At 42.9% G+C, this 21,491-nt stretch overlaps 7 protein-coding genes across 7 annotated transcripts; 3 read left to right on the top strand and 4 right to left on the bottom strand.

The window, feature by feature from the left end:
- Positions 1 to 87: 87 nt before the first annotated feature.
- EAF02_001541 (uncharacterized protein) lies at positions 88 to 1,189 on the top strand (the record flags this gene model as incomplete). Its single annotated transcript, XM_038897589.1, has 4 exons — positions 88 to 165; positions 228 to 284; positions 356 to 909; positions 961 to 1,189. 4 exons carry the CDS (start codon positions 88 to 90, stop codon positions 1,187 to 1,189), a joined length of 918 nt encoding a protein of 305 aa, XP_038762564.1.
- A 462-nt stretch (positions 1,190 to 1,651) lies between these two features.
- Positions 1,652 to 7,128, top strand: EAF02_001542 (uncharacterized protein; the record flags this gene model as incomplete). The annotated part of the gene is made up of 4 exons (XM_038897590.1): positions 1,652 to 2,053; positions 2,101 to 2,187; positions 2,249 to 2,287; positions 2,344 to 7,128. 4 exons carry the CDS (start codon positions 1,652 to 1,654, stop codon positions 7,126 to 7,128), a joined length of 5,313 nt encoding a protein of 1,770 aa, XP_038762565.1.
- Positions 7,129 to 8,528: 1,400 nt separating this feature from the next.
- EAF02_001543 (uncharacterized protein) lies at positions 8,529 to 9,311 on the bottom strand (the record flags this gene model as incomplete). The annotated part of the gene is made up of 1 exon (XM_038897591.1): positions 8,529 to 9,311. One exon carries the CDS (start codon positions 9,309 to 9,311, stop codon positions 8,529 to 8,531), a length of 783 nt encoding a protein of 260 aa, XP_038762566.1.
- Positions 9,312 to 9,868: 557 nt separating this feature from the next.
- EAF02_001544 (uncharacterized protein) lies at positions 9,869 to 11,320 on the bottom strand (the record flags this gene model as incomplete). Its single annotated transcript, XM_038897592.1, has 3 exons — positions 9,869 to 10,788; positions 10,844 to 11,147; positions 11,177 to 11,320. 3 exons carry the CDS (start codon positions 11,318 to 11,320, stop codon positions 9,869 to 9,871), a joined length of 1,368 nt encoding a protein of 455 aa, XP_038762567.1.
- A 1,256-nt stretch (positions 11,321 to 12,576) lies between these two features.
- EAF02_001545 (uncharacterized protein) lies at positions 12,577 to 15,040 on the top strand (the record flags this gene model as incomplete). The annotated part of the gene is made up of 4 exons (XM_038897593.1): positions 12,577 to 12,938; positions 13,000 to 13,961; positions 14,014 to 14,780; positions 14,801 to 15,040. Exons 1-4 carry the CDS (start codon positions 12,694 to 12,696, stop codon positions 15,038 to 15,040), a joined length of 2,214 nt encoding a protein of 737 aa, XP_038762568.1. The 5' UTR covers positions 12,577 to 12,693.
- A 598-nt stretch (positions 15,041 to 15,638) lies between these two features.
- On the bottom strand, positions 15,639 to 18,172 carry EAF02_001546 (uncharacterized protein; the record flags this gene model as incomplete). The annotated part of the gene is made up of 4 exons (XM_038897594.1): positions 15,639 to 16,842; positions 16,892 to 17,564; positions 17,615 to 17,841; positions 17,898 to 18,172. The coding sequence occupies 4 exons, from the start codon at positions 18,170 to 18,172 to the stop codon at positions 15,639 to 15,641; spliced, it is 2,379 nt and encodes a 792-aa protein (XP_038762569.1).
- Positions 18,173 to 20,770: 2,598 nt separating this feature from the next.
- On the bottom strand, positions 20,771 to 21,301 carry EAF02_001547 (uncharacterized protein; the record flags this gene model as incomplete). The annotated part of the gene is made up of 1 exon (XM_038897595.1): positions 20,771 to 21,301. One exon carries the CDS (start codon positions 21,299 to 21,301, stop codon positions 20,771 to 20,773), a length of 531 nt encoding a protein of 176 aa, XP_038762570.1.
- Between the last annotated feature and the right edge of the window lie 190 nt (positions 21,302 to 21,491).

The following is a 21,491-nucleotide window of genomic DNA, read 5'->3' on the forward strand; positions in this document are numbered from 1 at the left end:
AAACATTCTGGCACAATCATTCATTTTTTTGATATATACTCCTCAATGAGAAGAACCTGACTTTTACCGCTGCGCTGTGTCGCAAGAATGTCTCGAATCGGACGAAATAATGGAGGATTGACCTCAAAGCCCGGATGGATTGGTGCAGTAGCCCGTTTCTGGGAGGTAAAGCCATTCAAACACATTATTCTATTTGTGTTTTCACCCTCCTAACACTTCTATTCTAGAAAAGCTATGCGCCAGATTATGTTGGCTTTGTATTGCTGTTGACGGCATACATTTTGGTAATTTCCCTGGTTCATTTTCCCCTTGTTATATACCTCCGTACAACTTCTAATCAACCCCCTTTATTCAGATCGAATTTCTTCAAGAGCCATTCCACCGCATGTTTTTTATAAACAACATCAATATTCAATATCCACATGCTTTGGTGGAGAGAGTACCCGTTGGATGGAATTTGATATATGCAGGAGTTATTCCATGCATAACCTTGGCCGTTTGGCTTGGAATTTCGAGAGCGAACCTCCACAAATGCCATGTCACTATGTTAGGATTCTTTATAGGCCTGGTTCTCACATCATTCATTACTGATGTTATCAAAAATGCTGTTGGGAGACCTCGACCCGATCTTATCTCTCGCTGCAAGCCTACACCTGAAACACCAGAAAACAAGTTGGTAACCATTCATGTATGCTCGGAAAAAGATCACCATACATTACATGATGGATGGAGAAGTTTTCCCTCTGGTCATTCTTCCTTTGCATTTGCTGGACTTGGATACCTCGCATTTTTCTTTGCAGGACAAACACATGTGTTCAGACCTAGAACTGATCTCGGGAGGGTACTCTTAGCCCTCGCCCCATTGCTTGGAGCTGCCATGATTGCGATTAGTCGATGCGAAGATTACCGGTAAGTTGCGTCGTCGTTAATTTTCGATGACAAGTACTAACGCTTTTATAGTCATGATGTGTATGATGTAACATGTGGATCTATTCTTGGTATTTCTCTAGCATATTTCTCATATAGAAGGTATTTTCCAAGGCTGCATTCCTCCAAATGTCATGAGCCTTACCCGTCACGAGAAGCTGCATTCAACCAAGGGTTTGGAAAAATAAAAAACGATGAAGAAACGGAAGTGGGCAGGGCTAGAGAGTTTGATGTATCTGACAATGAGAGTGATGCATCCTAATTTTTTTTCTACAAAAAAAACTGGCAGTATGATCCCATTGCATAAGTCAAGCCTCGTTTCCATGTTCTTGAGCCTCTCAGACACTTTAATTCCATTCACTATTTACCGCATTTGGGGAAAATGACTTGCTTTACCTCTCTTTGTGTGTTTGGAAAATTTCTTCGAGACATCTCGTGGAAACCTTTGTGACCATTTTGACGGTAATTGTCCTTTGTTTCATAAATCTTAACTTCACGGCAAATCACGCGTTACTTTGCTACATCTGTTCAATTTCTATTTCACATCACTCACATATCACTCATACTATTTTTGTCTTTGATACATCATTTCTTCTGACATCGAGACTTGGGGGAAGGATCATTTCTTCTACTTTGTGTTGATTATATAAAATCCGGGCGCTAGGGATTCCAGTTTCTATTGTGCTATTATTCTCTATGTGCCTGATTCTGAGCTTGGAACAACATGGCCGACGCACTTCCTCCTGTCAGGCATGGTCGGCTGGTACATCTAGCTGGACTGTTAAAAACTGGGCGAATTGAGCTCAAGCTTGCTTCTCAGTGGGTGCAAAAGCATTTCTTGTTGCTATTAGCTTTTGGAGCATCCACAGTATATCGAACGTGGCTTACTACGCCACTGAATGGCTTATTGCGGTGGGTAGGCGGAATTTATTATTATTATCAAGCCTACTGGCTGGTGAACATTTACACGTTCAAAGACATACAAAAATGTAACTCAATCTTGGAAAACGTAAAAGGTTGGGAACCGGGGTATGATTTCTGGGAGATGCGTAACGATCAATGGTGGCTTTATATGTCCTGCCTAGGAAATGACGCTGGCTGGTCGAAGAGATTGTGGGATAATGTGGTAAGCAGCCCCGATACCGACTTACCCGTTGAAACTAACAGTCAAAGGATGCGATTTACGAATCAATCAATAGAATATCTGATATTTTCATGCCGGATTGGCGTACGGACCAACGGGTGTTAGCATACACAGTTGTTAGTTAAATGATCACTTTCCCGAAAGTCATATCAAAATTGTCTAACAGGGTGTCTACAGCCAATAAATGTAATTCTTGTGGGTTTGTATGGACTAATTGTATGTGATGATATTCATTCTTCCTTCTTCTTACTGAAACTCACAATATTGTAAAGGTTAGAGAAGGTTTGTCTGAGTGGATGTGGTATCCAACGATTCTTGCCACGAACGCACTCATAAACCACCTGCTTTACGGAGGCCTCCTTATGTACCTTGGCCACATTTTACCCAGCCTTGTTCCGTTAGTCTTTTGGCATGGGCTTCAATATGGCGTACCGGCTTTCTTGATAATTCATAGACTAGAATGGATACCTTTGCGTGCTGCATCAATGATCTTTGACCGTCAGAGAAGGTTGGCCGCTGCTGGACGTGATTTGGAAAACGTTCAGGATCAGCAAGATTTAGAAGAGTTGGCTCTTATTCTGTGGTGGCGAGGAGGTTTATTACGTCTTGCTCGTCTCGAAATTGCTAAAATGATTGTTCGATGTTCGAATGTATTAAAACTGCTTCTGGATGCGTGTCGGTCTCTTTGGGTCTTTTGCAAAACACGATTGAGTTTGAGGAAGCGAGTCGCAGATCTTGAACATCAAATAACCGTCATTGAACAGCGACTAAGTAACGCTATAGAGAGCCGAAATGGTTGGAGGAGGAGGTTTCTGCAAATGCTGAGATTGCGAAATGAATGTGTAGGACTTCATCACCATTTTGAAGTTCAAGATGAGAAAATACGTGGATTGGAGCGACAGAGGGATGAGAAACAGGTTGCATATGATGAACTGTTAGTAAAATTCAACGCATCACGTCAAGCTTCGAGTGCTTTGATATTAGCGGGGGGTCCAGCTAGAGCGACAGAAAAGTTGCTTGGAGTGGCTGTGTACACGAGAGATTTGCACCGTAAACAGATACAAAATCTTGTTTCTTCGTTCATAGAAGCTGGTGCTGAGATGGCCATACTCAAAGATAAAGTCAAAACGTTGGAAGAGGATCTCAAAATCGTCAACAATGGTAGGGCGACAATGTTGTGGCGAGAGACGGCGCAAGAAAATCTTGAATTGAGGAGACATGCACAGGAAGAGATTTTGGAACGAGATGTGACAATTAAACGTTTGAGGGACGATCGAGATGAAAGTGCTGTAACATCACTTGGTTTGGATTCTAGAGGACAACAAATCTTGCGAGAACTGCAAGAGAGGTTGATTAGTGCGGAGGTTGACCTCGCCCATTCCGAAATGATAGTTGAAAAATCGAAGTTTGATAAAGTCAAACATGAAGAAGAGATGGAACAAATCAAGAGAGATGCATTATATGGGGAGTCTGAGCGGTTGGGGGAGCTCTACACGGATGCAATCATCCAGGCTACTGAGCTGACCGAAGAGCTCAAGAGGTTTGAATTTTCTACAGATCCGGAATGTGATATCGAGGCTGTTCAACGTCACTGTAATCAAGAAAAGGAAAAATTGCAACGAGAGATTGCAATCAAGAACGTGCAGATATCTACATTCAAGGCACAAATTGACCACGCGATGGGCTCTATGAACTGGGCTGATAATAGGTTTGAGCCTCTGGACAAGTATTTTGGTTTTATACCTGGCGCAAAAGACGAGATCAGACGCTTGTCGATCGCACTTGAGAAGGCTCATTTCCAAAATATAGTACCTCAAGCACCCGAAATGGCGAATCAACTGCGTTACTTGGAAAATTTGACTGCCGAAAAGAACCATTTACTTGACGAAAGACAAAGTTTTCGAGTGATTCTAGCCGAGCTCTCGCAGGGTAAAACTCAGAATGAAGCGGAACTGGTCAGATTGAGAGATAGAGTGGCTCGGAGGAACACACAAGTGACAAATCTGAAGACACTAAATACGGAGCTGCAGCTCCAACTCAGAGAAGCACAAGCGGCAGCACCACCAGTAGGAGAAGCGCTGAATATTACTGGAATAGCGGCTCCCATTCTGGCAATTTATGCAAGAAACCTTCTAGCCTTGAGGAGAGAAATGCAAGAAAGGGGTAAAGAGATACCAGACATCCCAGATATTCCGGGAGCTCATGGCATTGCATGTGTAGAAGGAGAGCCTCTAGAAATCTCTATATTGAGGATTTCCAACCAGCTTACAGGCATATTCCACGATCTATCTAGGTTGGTAAGAGAGAGTGATCCTCCATGGCTAGGAGCGACAGATGACTGGGTGGATGATAATACAGACAGTCCGGAGAATTTGAATGCGCGTAGGCTCAGTTGGATATTGAAATTGAAAGACATTTGGGATTATATCGGAACATTAAATGACGACACCATTCTTTTCGTCCGCGAAATCTGCCAAAAATTTGGCATAGAACCTGGGTTTGAACTACCGGAGAGACCCCAGTCTCCATCGCCTCCACCTTCCCCAACTCCATCTCCGCCGCCTCTCCGTTCTAGGGATAGAGATCTATTTCCAGCACTATTCACACATTATGAGGTATTCGATATCGAGAGATGGAATGTACTTCCACACGATCAAGAAAATATTACTCCTGCTTTCAGTGTCATATCGGCGTTGCAACGATCCATCCAAGAACAATTACCAGATCATGATGCAGGCGACCTTGAGCCCATTGAATTTAAGCGTCACTTAGCAAGAACACTAGGTAGAGATGTCAACTTCCTGATCGACCCAATTCATGAACGCGACGTGGCTGAAGCTCTATATAAAATCAGTAATTCATTTGTTCTGAAGACTGTTACACAATTTCCTCGACGAGATGGTGGCTTCAAATATCTATCCCGGGAAATTCTGTATCCGAATACCTTGGAGGTGACTCTACCAAAAACGGTCGTTGTGTTGTATTTATCGGGTAATATTTGGCAGGGGATGAGCTTGAAGCCAGTTGAGTCTGAGCATGAGTCTGACAGCGGATCTGATCTTCAAGCCCCTCCACGGGATCCACGCTTATTTACGCTGATGGAATTCGATTTGACAGACTGGAAAGTAGATCATGTTGTCGACAGGTGGACAATTCCTGGACAGGCTGTTTTACGTGAAGGTCTATCTTCAATAAGTGCAGTGGCAAATTCCTTGCACTGGCAGTATCCAGGGATTTTATGGAATAATATAAGGGCAAACGAGGCCTATGAGGATCTCTTTGACAGATTCCAGAGAGCTCATCCACACCACGAGGAAGATTATTTTCAGGAGCATGTTCAAGTGGTGTTAGATGGTATACTAGGAAATGGAGCTAACAGACCACATTACAGGCTCGCAGCCATTACTCCACACGATGTAGCTGCTGGAGATTCTAGGTTTTTTGTGAGTATTTATGGGGGCGATTCAGAGAGTCCTTTGCTTTACGTAGTTTGCCAACCGCAAATTGGGTGGAGGGGTATGCGGAGGAGGCGGGATGGCGATTCTGAAGGCTTTCTTGAGGATTTAGAATGGGGCTTCTCAGTCCAGCAGCTACGAGCCGAAGAGATACGAGCCGTAGAGCTGCCAGTCGGAGAGCTACCAGCTGAGAGGCTACCAGCTGAGAGGCTACCTGCTGGGAGTCTACCAGCCAACCCTATTGTGATTGATGAGCCAGTCGAGGCACCACCAATACTACCAGCTGTCATTTTGCCCAGGATTGAGAATTATGGCAGAAATTCTATCAAAGCCCCATTTAACAGAGATGGATGGACTTTTAATGTCGATCTAGAACATTTCAACGAAGGCTTGAGACGTGGTGGTAATCGAACACCCTGGATACATAATTGCGCCCCACGAGCATTGTATTATTCAATCCGCCATCAACGTCCCAACTATTTGCGAGGTAATCTCACTCCAGAATCAGTATTGCAAGCGTTCGATGATGTTTTTCCCCGACACGAAAATTCTTGGAAAGACGAAGAAGTCGCTAGAATACTCAGAGGATATCCGACACTGGGGGGATATGAACTTGCCATTGTCAATTGTGTGACTCGTGCCGACGGTACTATCATTGTTTTAGCTTGGTCCCAACCAAGTGGATACAATCCTGCAAGTGACAACTTATTGTTTGTTGCGTCAGTCAGTGATCGACGAATAGGATACTGTCAGGAAGATGATAGACACCATTGGGTGGGTATGAGATATCGGGATGGCGAAGCAATTCCAAATCCTCGGTTGTTCAGACCCCAACCAGCCATCCCTCCTCCCAAGCCCCCAAAATCAAAATTCATGCCTCTGCTGAATGCAGCGACAAGCAGTCAAGGGTCAAAGAAAACCCCTGTGTTCAAGAGTAGTGCATCTACTTGGTCTAATTTCGATAGTTCGAAAAGCTTTGTGTCCCAGTCTGGTCAAAAATGGGTTCCACCGGCCACTCCACCCACGAATCTTCCTATAACCATGATACCCTCTGTTCAAACTGGGCAACACTTTGGTACTGCCGTGCAACAACAGAATCAGCCAGCACCACCAAGTTTACAACCCGCTCCATCATCCTTCAAAATGCAATATTGGTCACCATTTGGTACGGCTGCACAGCAACAGCAACAACTACCAGGTTTGAACCCTCATACATTGCCTGTTCCTTTTGGCGAACTGTTCGTTCATCCCACCCCGTTACAGCAACAGCCGCCACAGCAAGGTCAAAATGCACAGGAACAAGTAGGTTTTGGTATGAATATCGCTAGTAGGAATGAACAAATGGAACTCGCACGTAAAATTCAAGCGGAACAGGGCCGTGGAGGTAAACATTCAAAGAAGGATAAGGAGCCCAAGAAAGTACTTGGAATGGACAAGGAAACGGGAATAGGTAGGGGGAAGAAAGGAGGTAGAGGAAGAGATAGAAGTAGAGGGGAGGATGGAGGGAGCGGACAGAAAGAAGATGATAGCGGTGCTGGAGGAGGAGGAGGAGGCGGCGGAAGTAGTGGTGTTGCTGGTAATGATTGGGAGGATGAAATCTGAGATTGAATAAGTAATCATCAGCCATGACAAAGTACGCAGCAAAGAGGTCTTGACTCCTAGATATTTCTGATGATTTATATAATGATTTCGATTCCTCTACTGCAGGAGGGAGATTGAAAAGTTTGATGGGCCCAGGGGATGTATATTTGGTTTATCTCTTCGGACAGGAACATGGGGGAACAGATTGGATATCTAGTTCAAAATTGATATTTTCTTATTAAATGATAGCTTTTGTTTCAATATAAGTATTCGTAATTAATGCTGGCAAGCCGCGAAATATATTCTACGGAAGTGAATGTGATGTTATCTGAATGAAGTCACTTTCACTGCTTGCTTGAACTTTTTGTCTTTTCCTTCGATTAGTATGTTGAAGAACGGTTGGAAAAGCCTTGTGAAACTTTCAGCATGATTGGTTGATATCGTTTGATTGGATGAAATGTAACAATTTCCCATATAAAAGATTATACCAAACAGCGAAAACTGATTGACTTTTCCCACATATTATTCGCTTTCCAATCCACTCTAATTGTCTCAAACATTATAAATACCTCCAGGACCAAATCCCACCAGTCTTTCAGAAGCATCGCTAGGCCTAGATTTTTCGTCCGTCCCAGCAAGCTCGGACCCCTTCGCCTTATTTTGCACCTCTAGAAACTCAAAGCTCTCTGCAACTGTCTTTGATATCTCTGGGAGCAAATCCTATATAGCTCTAGAGTATTGTGAATCGATATTCCAAAGCTGGGCAAGATACCCTACTTTGATAACATAACCTTTGAGTCGACAAAACGCAACAGGCTTGCTGTATTCTGATGCAAATAATCTCTCTGCGTCTCGTTCATTCGCTTAAGTTTCTAATCCTCTCGAAGCTGAAACCGATGCTATAAACCTCAACAGTATATAAATGCTTCAAACCCGACAATTAGATAAAATTTGAGATGTTGAGCTGTTTTATTGTTTTATGTGAGAGAGAACGTACAGATAAATTGATGTTCACTGAAAGGAGCTAACATCCATGTATCAGAACTAGATTTTCTAAAGTCAAGAATGTATCATATCAGATGTAAAAAAAAGAGTGATCAAAGAGTGTGATTGTACAGACATCAAACAACAGATTGGTTTAAGGGCGGAATTCCATTCAAATAACGCTGAGAGATAAAATAATCTAATATTCTCGGCAATTGTTGGGATATGTTTTCTGGAAACACGCAACAGGAACCACTCGAAGGTTCTCTTAAACCAGAATATGTGATTGGGCTATCCCATAAAAATCCTGCCTAAAACAAGTTCTTTCAAAATAGTAAAGGTACTGATTTGAGCCAGCCTGTTGCCCAAGGTTCGAATCCTTGCCAGATACAAGGTATCCATCGAAACCTGAACCTCGTCCCCCGAAGCGAATGTATCTAATCTTTCCTTGACTTGGCCGTTTTCCCCCTTCGAATAATATACTTCGTTATTGTTCTTCTGTCAAATCTATGTTCACTACCTCTTCTTTTATCGTTCTTTTTGACGCTTGAATTCACTGCATCTCCATCATTTGTGTCGGATTTCGGAATCGGCAAGCTTGCCATTACGACAAGATGCATAATAGTTCTTTCGAGTGAGAGCTTCATATCGATAGCGAAGTACCTCGAAGAACGCCAGATGCCAGTATTGGGAAGCTTCTCAAGAAGTACCGATCTTAGTTCCAAATCGCAAATGGCACCTTTGCTCGTAGAAATCATCATTTGATGGCTCAGTAGGATATCGATGAATTGCCGTATTGTTTGAGTTTTTGGGTCGAAAGTCTCTTCAAAGAAGGTTTCGCGCACATTGGCAACATATGAGGGGTGTTGTGCAGGGTCCATTGCAACTAATTTATTCCAACTTCCCGTTATATCACCAGCTTGAATAAGCTCGACGATTGCAGCACGTTGAATATCGTTTATAGCGGAGTTGAGAATCGAGATCGCATAGCCTTTTCTTTTTATGTAGCTTTGGTATATTTTCCACTGTATATCGGAGTCTGTTTCTGCTGGTACCGCTACTATTGTTTCAGTGTCGTCGAGGAACCCCAGTGCGTTTGCTGCCGCCATAGCCATTACGACCGAGTTTTCGAAGAAGGGGTAGTTGGTGCCATTGAAAATTGCAACTGGACCCCACATCGTCGAAACCGTAGTTTCTTTCTCTGGTTGTTCCGAAGCCATCGAAATAGTTGTCTCAAAGTATTGTGATATCGATGATCAGGTCCTTATTGCTGGGCCATTGGAGTTTGCGGCAATGTGCTGATATCGTGAAAGAAGTTGAAGTGTAGAGTTCGAGGATACTGTCACTTCTTAATAAAAGTGTAGAAATTGTGCGTGAAGTGCATTTGTCATCATAAATTCACTATTTCTGAGAGAATAACCTTGGTGAATCACTTGATTTCAATATATTATGCTCATTACTCATTGATTGGAAAGGTTGAATGTACTGGCACTCCCATCACAAATGTAAAGAATTTGCAGCACGGAAAACACACTCGGACAAAATTCCCCACGGGAAGCGTCAACTCAAATATATGAATGAGAATCTTGATACCTATTAGCCATAGAATCAATTCAACTGAAAAAGGCAATTCATTCTGTTATTACTATACAATGTATCTGCGTATGTGAGATGCTTCTTGACCTCGTCCAGAATACCAATTCGTTCATACAAATAATATACATGAGCGTATATTGAAGCTTCTCACATGAAATCATAACTATATCTATCATGCGACCTAGCGATCGGATGGTGTTGGTGGTACAGGATGCATGAGCTTATCTTTGAGATGAGATAGAGCTTCTCTGACGCCGAGATGGTGTCCGTGATTGGAACTACTATTTCCGTCTTTTACATTTCTTTTTCCATGATAACTTGCTTCAGACTCAGAGTTACGTCGATGGCGGGGATTGGAATTAACTGAATCAGTTGAAGGGTGATAAGAGTTCTGTGAGTTGGACTCTTTGCGATAATATGTATCACTTGGGTGCGAAGATATAGATCGACGTCTACCAGTTGTAGAACTTGAAATTGGTACTGGAACTGGTTCAGCAGTCTGTGGTGGAAGAGGTTGACCGTTTGCCATAGTCGGAACGACTTGAGGATATTGAGGTACAGCCACTACCTGGGGAGGATTTACAGGTGGCATTACGTAACCTCCAGGTGGAAGAGCACCGACTGTTGGATAGATTGGTGGTGCTGCTGATGATAATTGAGGCAATGATGATCGTCGCGAATGACCTTGCTGAGCATGTATAGGTGGCTCCATGTACTCACCTACTCTAGCCTCATACATAGCTGGATTTGTTGTCTTGTTGGACAGCGGGTAATCTTCGAAAGACACATTTCTTTCACGGGGGCGTCTATGATCATAATAGTGCTGTCCTCTATGCCACGAACTTTTTCGAGATACTAAACGGGGACGTATAGGATTTCGGTGATGACGTTGCTGCCGATGATGATGATGATGATGATGCGGATGTTCTGAAAGTACACCTATAATCTTAAGGCTAGGTTTCGATTCAAAATCTACTATCTGAATATTTTCACCAGGTTGTACCCTCAGTATCGTCAAGTTGCTTGGTAACCCTCTATCTTGCACGGGCAGTTTCCTTTCGGCTTCTTGGATGGTTCTGAAAACTCCAGATGCATGAGCAGCTTTCAGTAAGTTAGTGACATATTACATAATTGTGTAGTGAGCCATTTCACTTACGAATGATTGGCTGGAACAGTAAATTTTTCTTATGACCTCCATGTAACATTTGCAAGAGACGTAATGATGCTTTTGAGGCAGTCCAATTGCCATGCTTATTGCTTACATACATTTGCTGTAGACGATTCAGCACTCTGTTATTGTTATTTGTTGGCATAATCTCCCAAAGAAAGAAACTTTGGGAACGGTGGCGAAGATTGACATCTCTAAACCTCACTGTTCTGTTGGTGGATAGTTTTGGGTTTATTGTACCCCAGCGTCCAACCCAGGGATCTTTTGAGCCGGATATATAAGCACTAACTTTCTACCACCACCAAACTGTTAGCAATTTACAACGTGGAATAAGATGAATAAGCAATTAATTACAGTATTGTTATTTCTTAAGGGACGTACAGGTGCGTCTCTCGTTTCTCTCGTTGTTCTCGTTTGGAAAATAATATATAATGTATTTGGTTTCAAAACCCGTAGTGAAGTCATGGTGTTGGTTGAATGAATTGATTGTCCAATTCTGATTCTCTCAAAGATTATTGATGAGGTATGATTGCACTATGTTGAGAATAAAATCTATTGGAGATGGGCATCTACTCCATTATAATTGATTGACCGAAGATATGACGCAACGCTTGAGGACAGGAATGGTAGGGTGTGGTCTAGTGTGTGCATTCAAACTGGATTTACTGACAGCCTGAGTGACGTAGAAAGGACAGATGGTCTAAGAAAGGGCCTCACAGCCTCTGAACGAGCAAATTAACAAGTGCCTATCATCAATTCCAACAAGCAGGCTGAAGGTAGTTTAGCAGCCATCGCTGCGACCAGAATCTAGACTGTAGATAAGCGAGCGACTGTATGAGGTCGGCCGGAACCACACCTTTGGTTTGAGATTGCCATTCCAGGGAGAAAACTGAGTTGCTGTGCTTGTTGGATTGAAATATGGAATCTGAAGGCTTGTATAAACCTCAAACCTGGAAAATTTGTGTACTGTTATACTAGAGTTTATTGTAGTCATAATTCAACTTTATGTAGTTCGCGAAAACACATGTATCAATCAAAATACTTGCTTGTTTGTTAGCGACACCAATTTACATGAACTGATTACATAGTGGATGATTGAGGTGATGGATTTTTCTTCAATGTTCTACTCTAACTCATGATGAGGGATGGGGACAAAAGAAGATGCTGCATTAAGCATTCGATTTTGGCAATTGAGGCAGGAGCTACCTGTCCTCATTCTCAGCTGACCCTTCCACGATACCGTCTCAAAACGTGATTTGAAGAAGGCAAGTTGGATGAGAAGATGGATATCTAGAACTGGAAATGTAACGAGGAAAAATTGAGAGCAATCGACTGTTCAAATTCTCTCAAGACTTGTAGCGCTTGCGAGAGATACTACTCTTTAGAAACTCTTGAAGTCATTATTTACCGTGTGCATAGAGTACTACTCTGAATTTTCTCCCATCCCTTAGCTCAGATACCTCTGGAGCGACGATGATACTATGTACACCAGGTGGTATATACCGTCGAGATTACGTCAAATTATCAATCCTTTCGTTTGTATACTCTTCTCGAAAGTGGGATGGAAAATCTGATATGCACGATAAACATGGTGATGTTACACTGCATATGCGGGGATGCCAGCCACAAACTTCGCCTCAACGACTTTTCCAGCTCTGAACTGAGGCAGTGCATCATACAGACATTCTTACCATCAATTGTACCGTAAGATTTTGGTTATTAAAAATCGTTCCTCATTGAATATTCGAAACCTATTGATTCCAAATCGTGGAATTCTGGAGCGGGAAGAGAGATAAACAAGCGCAATTGAATTGGCGACATCTAGGGCCCATATCACAATGGCGGGCGCAGTAGATGATGGATGGACAATGGTGATCGGACAACCCGCCAGTGAAATTCGCGAGGAAAAGCAAATTGAAGAATGGGAGCGCTCGAAAGGAGGATGGTCTGGATTTGGTAAACATCCTCAGAATTGGACGGATCATAAGAAATTACACCTATCATCAGAAAGAGAATTAGGCTCTGGAAGCTATGGGCTGGTGCAGCGCGTTACATATGGTGCCGTTACCATGGCCCGCAAACAGTGAGAAATGTCTCCAATACCCCGGTTCTATGACTCCGTAAAGCTGATTTGTATATCTCAGCGTGATACCTCGTGGTGGAATGACGGTCGAAAAGCTCCGAGAGGAAGCTAATGCCATGGAGGAATTGGCGCATAAACATATTTTGAAGCTGGTCGGCACATATACGTACAAGCGCAAAAATCTATATCTTCTTCTTTACCCGGCGGCAACATGCGATCTGAGCACTTTCCTCGATGATATAGATGGGATTCGTTCCGATACGTGTGCGGATAGAGATGATGCGATGAAACGGCTTTTTGCTCTCGGACTCAAGGATATTGGAAAAATTGACGATTTGTGCATGTTGAGACGACCGATTCTCCCTTCGGATCATCCGACGCATATAAAAAGGACGGAAACCGCGCTAGGATTTTTACAACAGCTTATGGGATGTGTTACAGAGGCATTGTTGTTTGTTCATGAAAAGGGTATTCGGCATCGGGATTTAAAGCCCAAGAACATTTTACTAAGTCCCGGCCGGGTATACCTCGCCGATTTCGGTATCGCGAGAGATGTCAAAGATTCGGACAACAGCATAACCTGTGGAAGATATGGTACTGCGTCTTGGATAGCTCCGGAGGTTTATGATGGGGAATATCATCACATGTCAAGTGCAGATGTCTTTTCCCTGGGTTGTATATTCCTCAATATTGCGACAGTATTGTATGGAGATTCAATTGAATTAGCGACATTTGACGAAGTAATGAAGGAGAAGGAATGGCCAATGAAGTATAAGATGTTATCGAAACATCTGAATAAATTAAAGGACAAGGCAATTAGAGCAGCCTTAGCTGATGAAAAAGAGCCTAATTTCGACGCCAAGAATATACTCGGCCTGGTGGAGAAAATATTGTTATATGAACCGGAACAACGACCTTCAGTAAAGGAAGTTAACGAACGGTTATGCGAGCTTGGGGGCCTAGATCAAATCTATCATCTATCTTGCTGTCACAAAAAGAATGACGTAATGTCTCGATCAATAAGTGAGTTTCTTCTATCTATCCCCCAACCAAAACCCACTAATCATATAACCAGATACAAAAATGAGAACCATCTCCGAAAGCAGTTTATCATCAAAAAGCAGAATCTCCGAACTAGAAACCGAAAACATCACCTTGAGAGAACGTCTCGCAACTCTCCAAAACAAAGACCAAACCTACGAATTACGAATCGAACACGAACGCAACCACGCAAAGAAACAAAACGACGTCCTCAAAGAACGCTATGAAAAACAATTAAAAGCACAAACCGAAGCCCTGACGCGCGCAGAAGAACGCATCCAAACCCTCGAATCAAATAACCCTCACAAACGCCGACCATCACACACCCGAGGCCGCGGTCGCAATGCGCCCTACGGGACACCCCATCCAACCAACACCCTCAATATCAACAATCTCGCCGTCCACACCAACTCCAGCATCTCCATGCAATCTTCATCTCCAACCCCCTCCCCCTCCTCCAATCCAAACTCCAACCCACCCCGCACCCCAGAAAGTTACTTCCCCCTCCCATCCCCAAACCCCAGTTTCACCAACCTGAAAGACCCCCCCCTCTCTCTCACCCTACACCGTCGTCCCTCCGGCATCCCCATCCCCACCCGCTCCCCAACCCCCATCACCACCCCACACAAATCACACTTCCCACCCCCCACCAGCAATGGTAGTCGACCCGGAAGCGGAAATTCCACACTAGTCAGTAGCACCCACTCCGTCTTTTCCATCAAGAGTAAAATGTCGGATACGGATGGGAGTGTGACGCCGGTGGAGAGTCCAGGGGAAACGATGAGTTTACCTGGGAGTCCGGTTTGTGGGGGAGGGGAAAGATGGGAGAGGGGGAGAAAAGAGAGGGGATGGGTGGAGGGTTGGGAGATAGTAGGAGGATGAAAATTGGAATTGATGGGAGGGAGAAGGAAATGGAAAAGGAAAAGGAGAAGGAAAAGGAAAAGGAAAAGGAAAAGGAAAAGGAAAAGGAAAAGGAAAAGGAAAAGGAAAAGGAAAAGGAAAAGGAAAAAGAAAGAACGATTAAACCGACATGGGCACGAATGGTGAGGGGGAAGACTTGAGAAATGGATATACCACATATATACAAATACGAATGAATAAAGAAAGACATTAAACAAAACTTCACAAAACTCCATGATAGATAATCTCTTCTAATATTGTAGAGCCTGTGAGGAAATCCTCGTTTCGAGAGTTTCGCGAAAGCCTTTTGCATGTCATCAAAGTTGCATGTTTTTTTTTCATTACACCCAAGCCTACCTAGGTACTAGACGCAATTATACCCGTGATTAGGTGTATAGCAATATATAGTCACAGTCACACATACATACATACAAACCCATACACTAACACTAACACAACCCCTTCCCGAAGAAAAACTCATCCAGGAATTGATCGCGACCGCCAGCGACCACATCATTTCATTGAACAACTTTTATATACATACATGAATAAATACAGAAACCCTTACCCTCACCCTCCACCCTAACCTTCCATACTTCGCACCCTTCATTTCGCATAATAGCCAGCAATATCATTAATCCATCTTCTTCTTCCCCTTTCATTTCGTTCCTAGCAAATTCAAAGCAATTTCCACCCATCTCTCAATTTTCACCTAGAACTTCACCACACCTGAATATAATTACATATCACCTCTCCTCTCTACTTCGTACTGCTCTTCTTCTTTCCCTTCTTCTTACTCTTCTTTTTACTATGACCCTTCGAACTACCAACACCACTTCCACTATCCGCCCCCGTATTATCTGTCTGACTAGATCTCTGACTCTTCCTCTCTCCATCAGCCAATTTATCCGTGCTTCCTGCATTACTCAAAAATTGCATAAACTTATTTTCTCCGCCATTAGCACTCTTGCTTCCACTACCAGTACTACTTGAGTGTAGTACTCTACCATCTTTATGATTTTCTTCTTCACTACTTGCGTTTGTCTCCAAGACCATCTTTCTAATACCACCAGCTTCTACCAAGTTTTCTGTGATGCTTCCACTTCTAGCTGTACTTCTCTTCTTGGATGGCTTGGATGGTTTGGTTGGAGGACTCGTACCGCTCTTTTGAGATGGTAGAGATCCGACGGTATCTGTGCTCTTATTTTTGTTGAAAAAGTTGGAAATCGAAAGATTGTTACCAGGCGATTGTGGTTGCCCTACTGGACTGAGTGGACCATCATATTGGGGTGGTTTGGTCGAGTCATCCTCGGCAAGTTTATTAGAAGGAAGGCGATTGCTTAAAGTGCCATAACCTTGTTGCAAAGCTTGAACTCCATCTTTGGCGTCTTGTCCGGCTGATCTGAGTAACCCTTCACCTTCACCACCATGAAGTTCTGGAGAGTCATGGTATGGCTCAAACTCAGGCTCCTCGACAATAGATCCACGATGAGGAATCGAGTCCGTTCTAGAATCGGTCCTATTACCAGCAAAGACATTTCCAGGCTTAATCTTGACAGACTGATACTTTGTCATCTTTGGTCGACTAGCAAGATTGGATGGGCCCAGGTGTTTCAAGTGTTCACGCATATCATTCATATTAGCTCTGACGGCAACGACATTTCTGTCGTTGTCACCTGTTGAGACTCTACGCATGAAAGTTGTCTTGGGGCTAGTACCGAAATGATTGGCAGGGCTGACGCTTCTGACCTCGGTTTGATTGCGTCTTCTACCGCCAGCATGCAAGTTACTTGGACGGTCTTCCGAGAGATCGATGAGACTGTCCTCGGCAGCTTTAAGAGAACCATTGGCCGGTTGTTCAACGACTTGATTTGGCTTGATTCTTGAAGATTTGGGAGCTGGGGCCATTCGTCTGATGGCTTTGTGAACATCAATATAAACATCAGACTCATCAATAATTTCCCTATCGTTTGTTAGATCTGTGCAAGTAGAGAACGACAATTTACACTTACTCTCCAATGAGCTCTTCAATGACATCTTCTAATGTAACCACACCGGTCGCACCAAAGTTCTCGCCAGGATATTCCGAAACAAGCACCATGTGAGATTTTCCTTCTTGGAAGAAATTTACAATGTCCAAGCAACTAGTTTCAGGTCGAGTCTCCGGTAAGGTAGCCAAGGCGAAATCACTGACACGTTTACAGTCTTCCGGATCGTATGTGATAAGAATCTTAACCAGAAGCATGCCGACAAAGTTCTTTTCATTTCCAGGTTCGTAAATAGGAATGCGAGAATAACCAGCACTCAAAATGACGTTCATGGTATCCTCATCAAGTATCGTGTCGGCACTCATAGTGAAGACATCATCCATTGGTGTCATGATATCTCCAACTGCTTTTTCTTTCAAGTCCAACACTGCACTGATGATTGTAACTTCATCTTGGTTCAATCGATCGCTAGGACTTGTTCCTAAAGTTTTGTGTAAAGTCACAAGTGTCTTTAGACCAGATTTCTTATATACGGTTCCGTGATCCTCTCCAAGTAGTTTGTCGAGAAGTTTCGCAGTTGGCCATGCAACAGGTGCTAATAGCCACATAAGACCCAGCACAGGTGGTGCCATAAATGCTCCGATGGATAGACCATATCGCACACAAATCGATTGAGGAATGACTTCTCCGAAGATAACTAAAGCAAATCAACACACACTCCATCAATGCGACAGCTACACAACATACCAATTAGGACTGTACTACCAAGAACCGCAGGCCATCCTCCACCGAGCGATCGATCGAGTATGATAGGAAGCGTTTCGTTGACGATGACATTGCTGAGTAGTAATGTCACAAGAACCCAATGTTTACCCTTTTGTAATAATCCATATACCCTTTGTGCATGTCTCTGTTCCTTTCCTTCTCCTGAAGTCGCGATGACTTGTAAATAAACGCCATCTTGTCCCATCAATCTGGATGAAAATTTCTATTAGTATTGAAACTTTGTGAACTTCCATTGAACACTCACGCAATCGTCAATCCGGCGAAAGCACCTCCAAGGAGAACCAGGACAGCCGCGACTGATAGATATAACCACAAACTTGCATCTTCGGCATCTTTTGGCGCATCCTCTTCACTGGCAATTCCAAGGAAAGCTGTAATAGGAGCGGCAGATACTGAAGTGATTTGGCAGATACTCAAGAACAGAATCTTCGCAAGGCCCAGGATGGCAGGTCTTGTCGAAGTGTAGCCATTGCTGATGAAGCTTGAGCGAGTACTTCCGACAATCGATTTCGAGGTCATCTCAACTCGATCTATAATTTGTGATGTATTCTCCAATGATCACTGTCCACGACAGTAATTCAATTGGGTCCAGCTCCCTGTATTTTACTCTGTAGTGTGGTTAAAAGAGGTGGAGCTTTTTTTTCGAGATCCTTTCGGGGTCTTGTTACTTATTCAAGACTGAGTACTGGGATGATCCGAAGGTTCCCGGCCGTTGATGTGGATACTACCCGGGCAAGCAATGAGGGATAAAAGTGGCAGGTTGGTGTAATTATCACGACATCAATGTGGAATGAGGTTTGTGAAGTGAAGGAGAAGGTCGAATTGTAATTAAGTACACGGCAGGTTAATATGGACAAGACTCATAACGTTACTCGTAAAGGATTCCTATATTAATGTACTGAAGTGTGGTTGTGGTTGGTGTTGCGTGAAGTTCAATCATTCAGCCAGTCAGTCTGGACAAACAAAACAAAGAAAAGATACCTCCAGCTACCTTCGTAATGTCCTAATTAGGGTTAAGGTGCTAGGGGGCTGTCCCTTCCAGCCAATCAGATCAGCTATTGACACATATGACGATGGTCAAGCTCCACATAAATCAGATATTCCTTGGTATCACTCTTCACTACAATTCACTAAAATCACGCTTCACTACAAAGTACGTATAGGGAGTATTCGCAGGAGAAAAAGAAGACCAGAATTGATTACTGACGAAACTCTTCAATACTTCAATTGTTCTATTTCAATGCAGGAATTCAAAGAACAAATAGGATTATAGCTAAACAATATCTAAGAATTTATTTAATACAATTAATCCTTAAAAGTTGATTTGTGGTTGATTTGTTATGGAATTTATCACGGTAATCAATTCTGATCTCTTTTTTCTCCTACGTACTCTGTATGTTCATATTCTACCCCGTATTTCGCATACAATTTCTCCTTTTTCCATTTCTGTCTTCTGCTTTTTTGAGGTTTCACTAGAAGCACACTACGCTATTCGATCAATTATATCATCACTACACAACCAACCAATCAGTCAGTGCTTACGTCATTAGCGTACATATCCTCAACGTCCATATGGTCGAAATCTTCCCCCAAGTAAAATCTTACATTCATCTGCGTACTTTCCCGATATGCTCTTTGATTCGTAGCAAAAGCTTTACATCACATCAGTTATCAAACATGTATTTGGATCTGACTGCATGTTATCTCTTGTTGTCCGTCATGAGTACATACCTGCTGCCTTCAAAGTTTGACATGAAGTGAGAAATCGATCAACCTGCATATCATCAATCCTCAACTGTTTCCCGGAATACTCTTGGATTGAGTTGATTATTAAAAGTTACTTATTTCTCTCTCTTGCACCAGGATGAAGACTAGGATGACAAGTTGAGATAATGCGCACACCGAAGAGTTGAAGAGAATATGAGCATATATTTTCGTCTTGGCAAAACCTCAATCTTCCTTCTGAGATAGGGAGATGGCAATATTAAGAGCTGAGGTTATTCCCGCGAGATCCTTATGTTGTATGAAATCTGATAGATCAGGTTTTACAAAGTCTCATCGGCCACAAAGATTCTCTGAAATCATAGCGACCTCGGGCTACACTAATATCAAAGCGTATGAAGTTTCATAGCACATGTGAATTTTGACACTTTGCCCACAATTCACATGGAAAGTCGTTCCATACAATGTGCCTAAAGTTTTGAATCATTCAAACACTTCTTCCGGATTAAAGTTGAGATAGCAAATCCTTTTATTTGAAACATCGGGGTACACTACTTTCACTCTGATTTTCTTCCTCGCATCCCCTTTGGATTTAACTTCTCTCACGTTATCGGAAAGCTCTGCGTTTCGGGACAAAATCACTACAATATTATAACATAATTCCTCGCCGAAGTTTCGGAGAATTTGATCATGCAAGACTATTTACGGCGAGAATAGACTCGGTCATCATGATCCTGGGACACAGAAACTCGTATCATGTTAACGTTTTAGTTTTCTCTCTCACTTTAAAGACTATCTCTCAGGCGACGCCCCTTGGAGATGTACAAGCATTTGGTAGCATTGGGAATACGCACGTTGTTCATGGCACCCGGTAAACTCATAAGCGTCGAGAGCCTCAATGTACCGTTTCTGTCCAATCAATCACAATATTGGCCACGACATTAATGTTCGCGCAACACTTTGTGTTCCACGCGGGATGTTACATATGTTCACGTTATCAATCATGCATTGTGCAACTGAGATAGCGATATCACTAAAGTCCCCATGGTTAAAGTTACATTCCGTGATGATTTAATATTTACACACAATTGACCACAAGTTTGATAGCTTTCTTCCTCACACGCGATTCAAGTATATCTCGTATTTGATTCTTTCCGACATAACTCGATTATCTCGTATATTCATTGCCATTAGTTTTCGCCAATCGAAAGATGCTTCTCGCGTGCTCCTAACGCCACCATTACTCCAAACCCCGCAAATATACAATATTTCCCATCACCAATCAATCAACGAAAGCATCATTGACCACTTTCTGGTCCCACCTCTCTTAGCTCTCAGGCTTCAGTTGTTATGATCTGCGGTTACAGAAAGATATCAAAAACGTGCTGGCTAAGATTAGTTTGATCCGGTGTTTGTCTTGTTGAGACTATTTGTTTCGGCAGTGTCCCTAGCCACTATTTCAGCCAAGATTTCGGCATGCGATGTCTGATCATCACTCAAAGTCAGTAATCGTCTCAATCCTTGCTCTCTTCGCATCATGAACTGGGCAGTTCGGGGATTGATATGCTTTGAGTTCTGGCCCCTTGAGATTGAATCACCATGTTCAAATCTAGCCTCTGACTCGTCCTGAAATTGGGATTGATAATTTCTTCGTCTCCTAAACAATGTCATAGGGGCTTTTTCCATGGTGCCTTTTCCTTCAAAAACTTCTTCACGTGTTTCTTTGATGGTGGGACTATCCACTACGTTGCTGGTCAACGTGCGTTGCTTGGTTTTAGCAACTTTCTTTGATTTGTTAGGACGGAAAAATGAGGAAACACGTTGTTTATATTTATCATTGGACTCCGTGATATCAGCAAGGCTGAAATCATAAAGAATGGTAGTCGCTGACTCGACGCTTTGGGATTGGTTTTCCGAAGGAGCCATTACTTCGATATCAAAATTGAAGGTATTGACTATTCGATTTGTCGTTGATGAATTGAGATAGATCTAGATATTAAGACTGGGAGTATCTTGTAGCTGAAAAACTGCTAACGTGAGAGAAAGTGTTGTGCTGTTGACTTCCTGGGAAGAAACTTTATAGATAATAACACTGACTGGCTGGACCGTATGAACG

This window comes from Botrytis sinoallii, assembly GCF_014898435.1.
Source record: "Botrytis sinoallii strain Bc 23 chromosome Unknown BSIN_002, whole genome shotgun sequence".
Classification (NCBI taxonomy): Eukaryota; Fungi; Ascomycota; class Leotiomycetes; order Helotiales; family Sclerotiniaceae; genus Botrytis; species Botrytis sinoallii.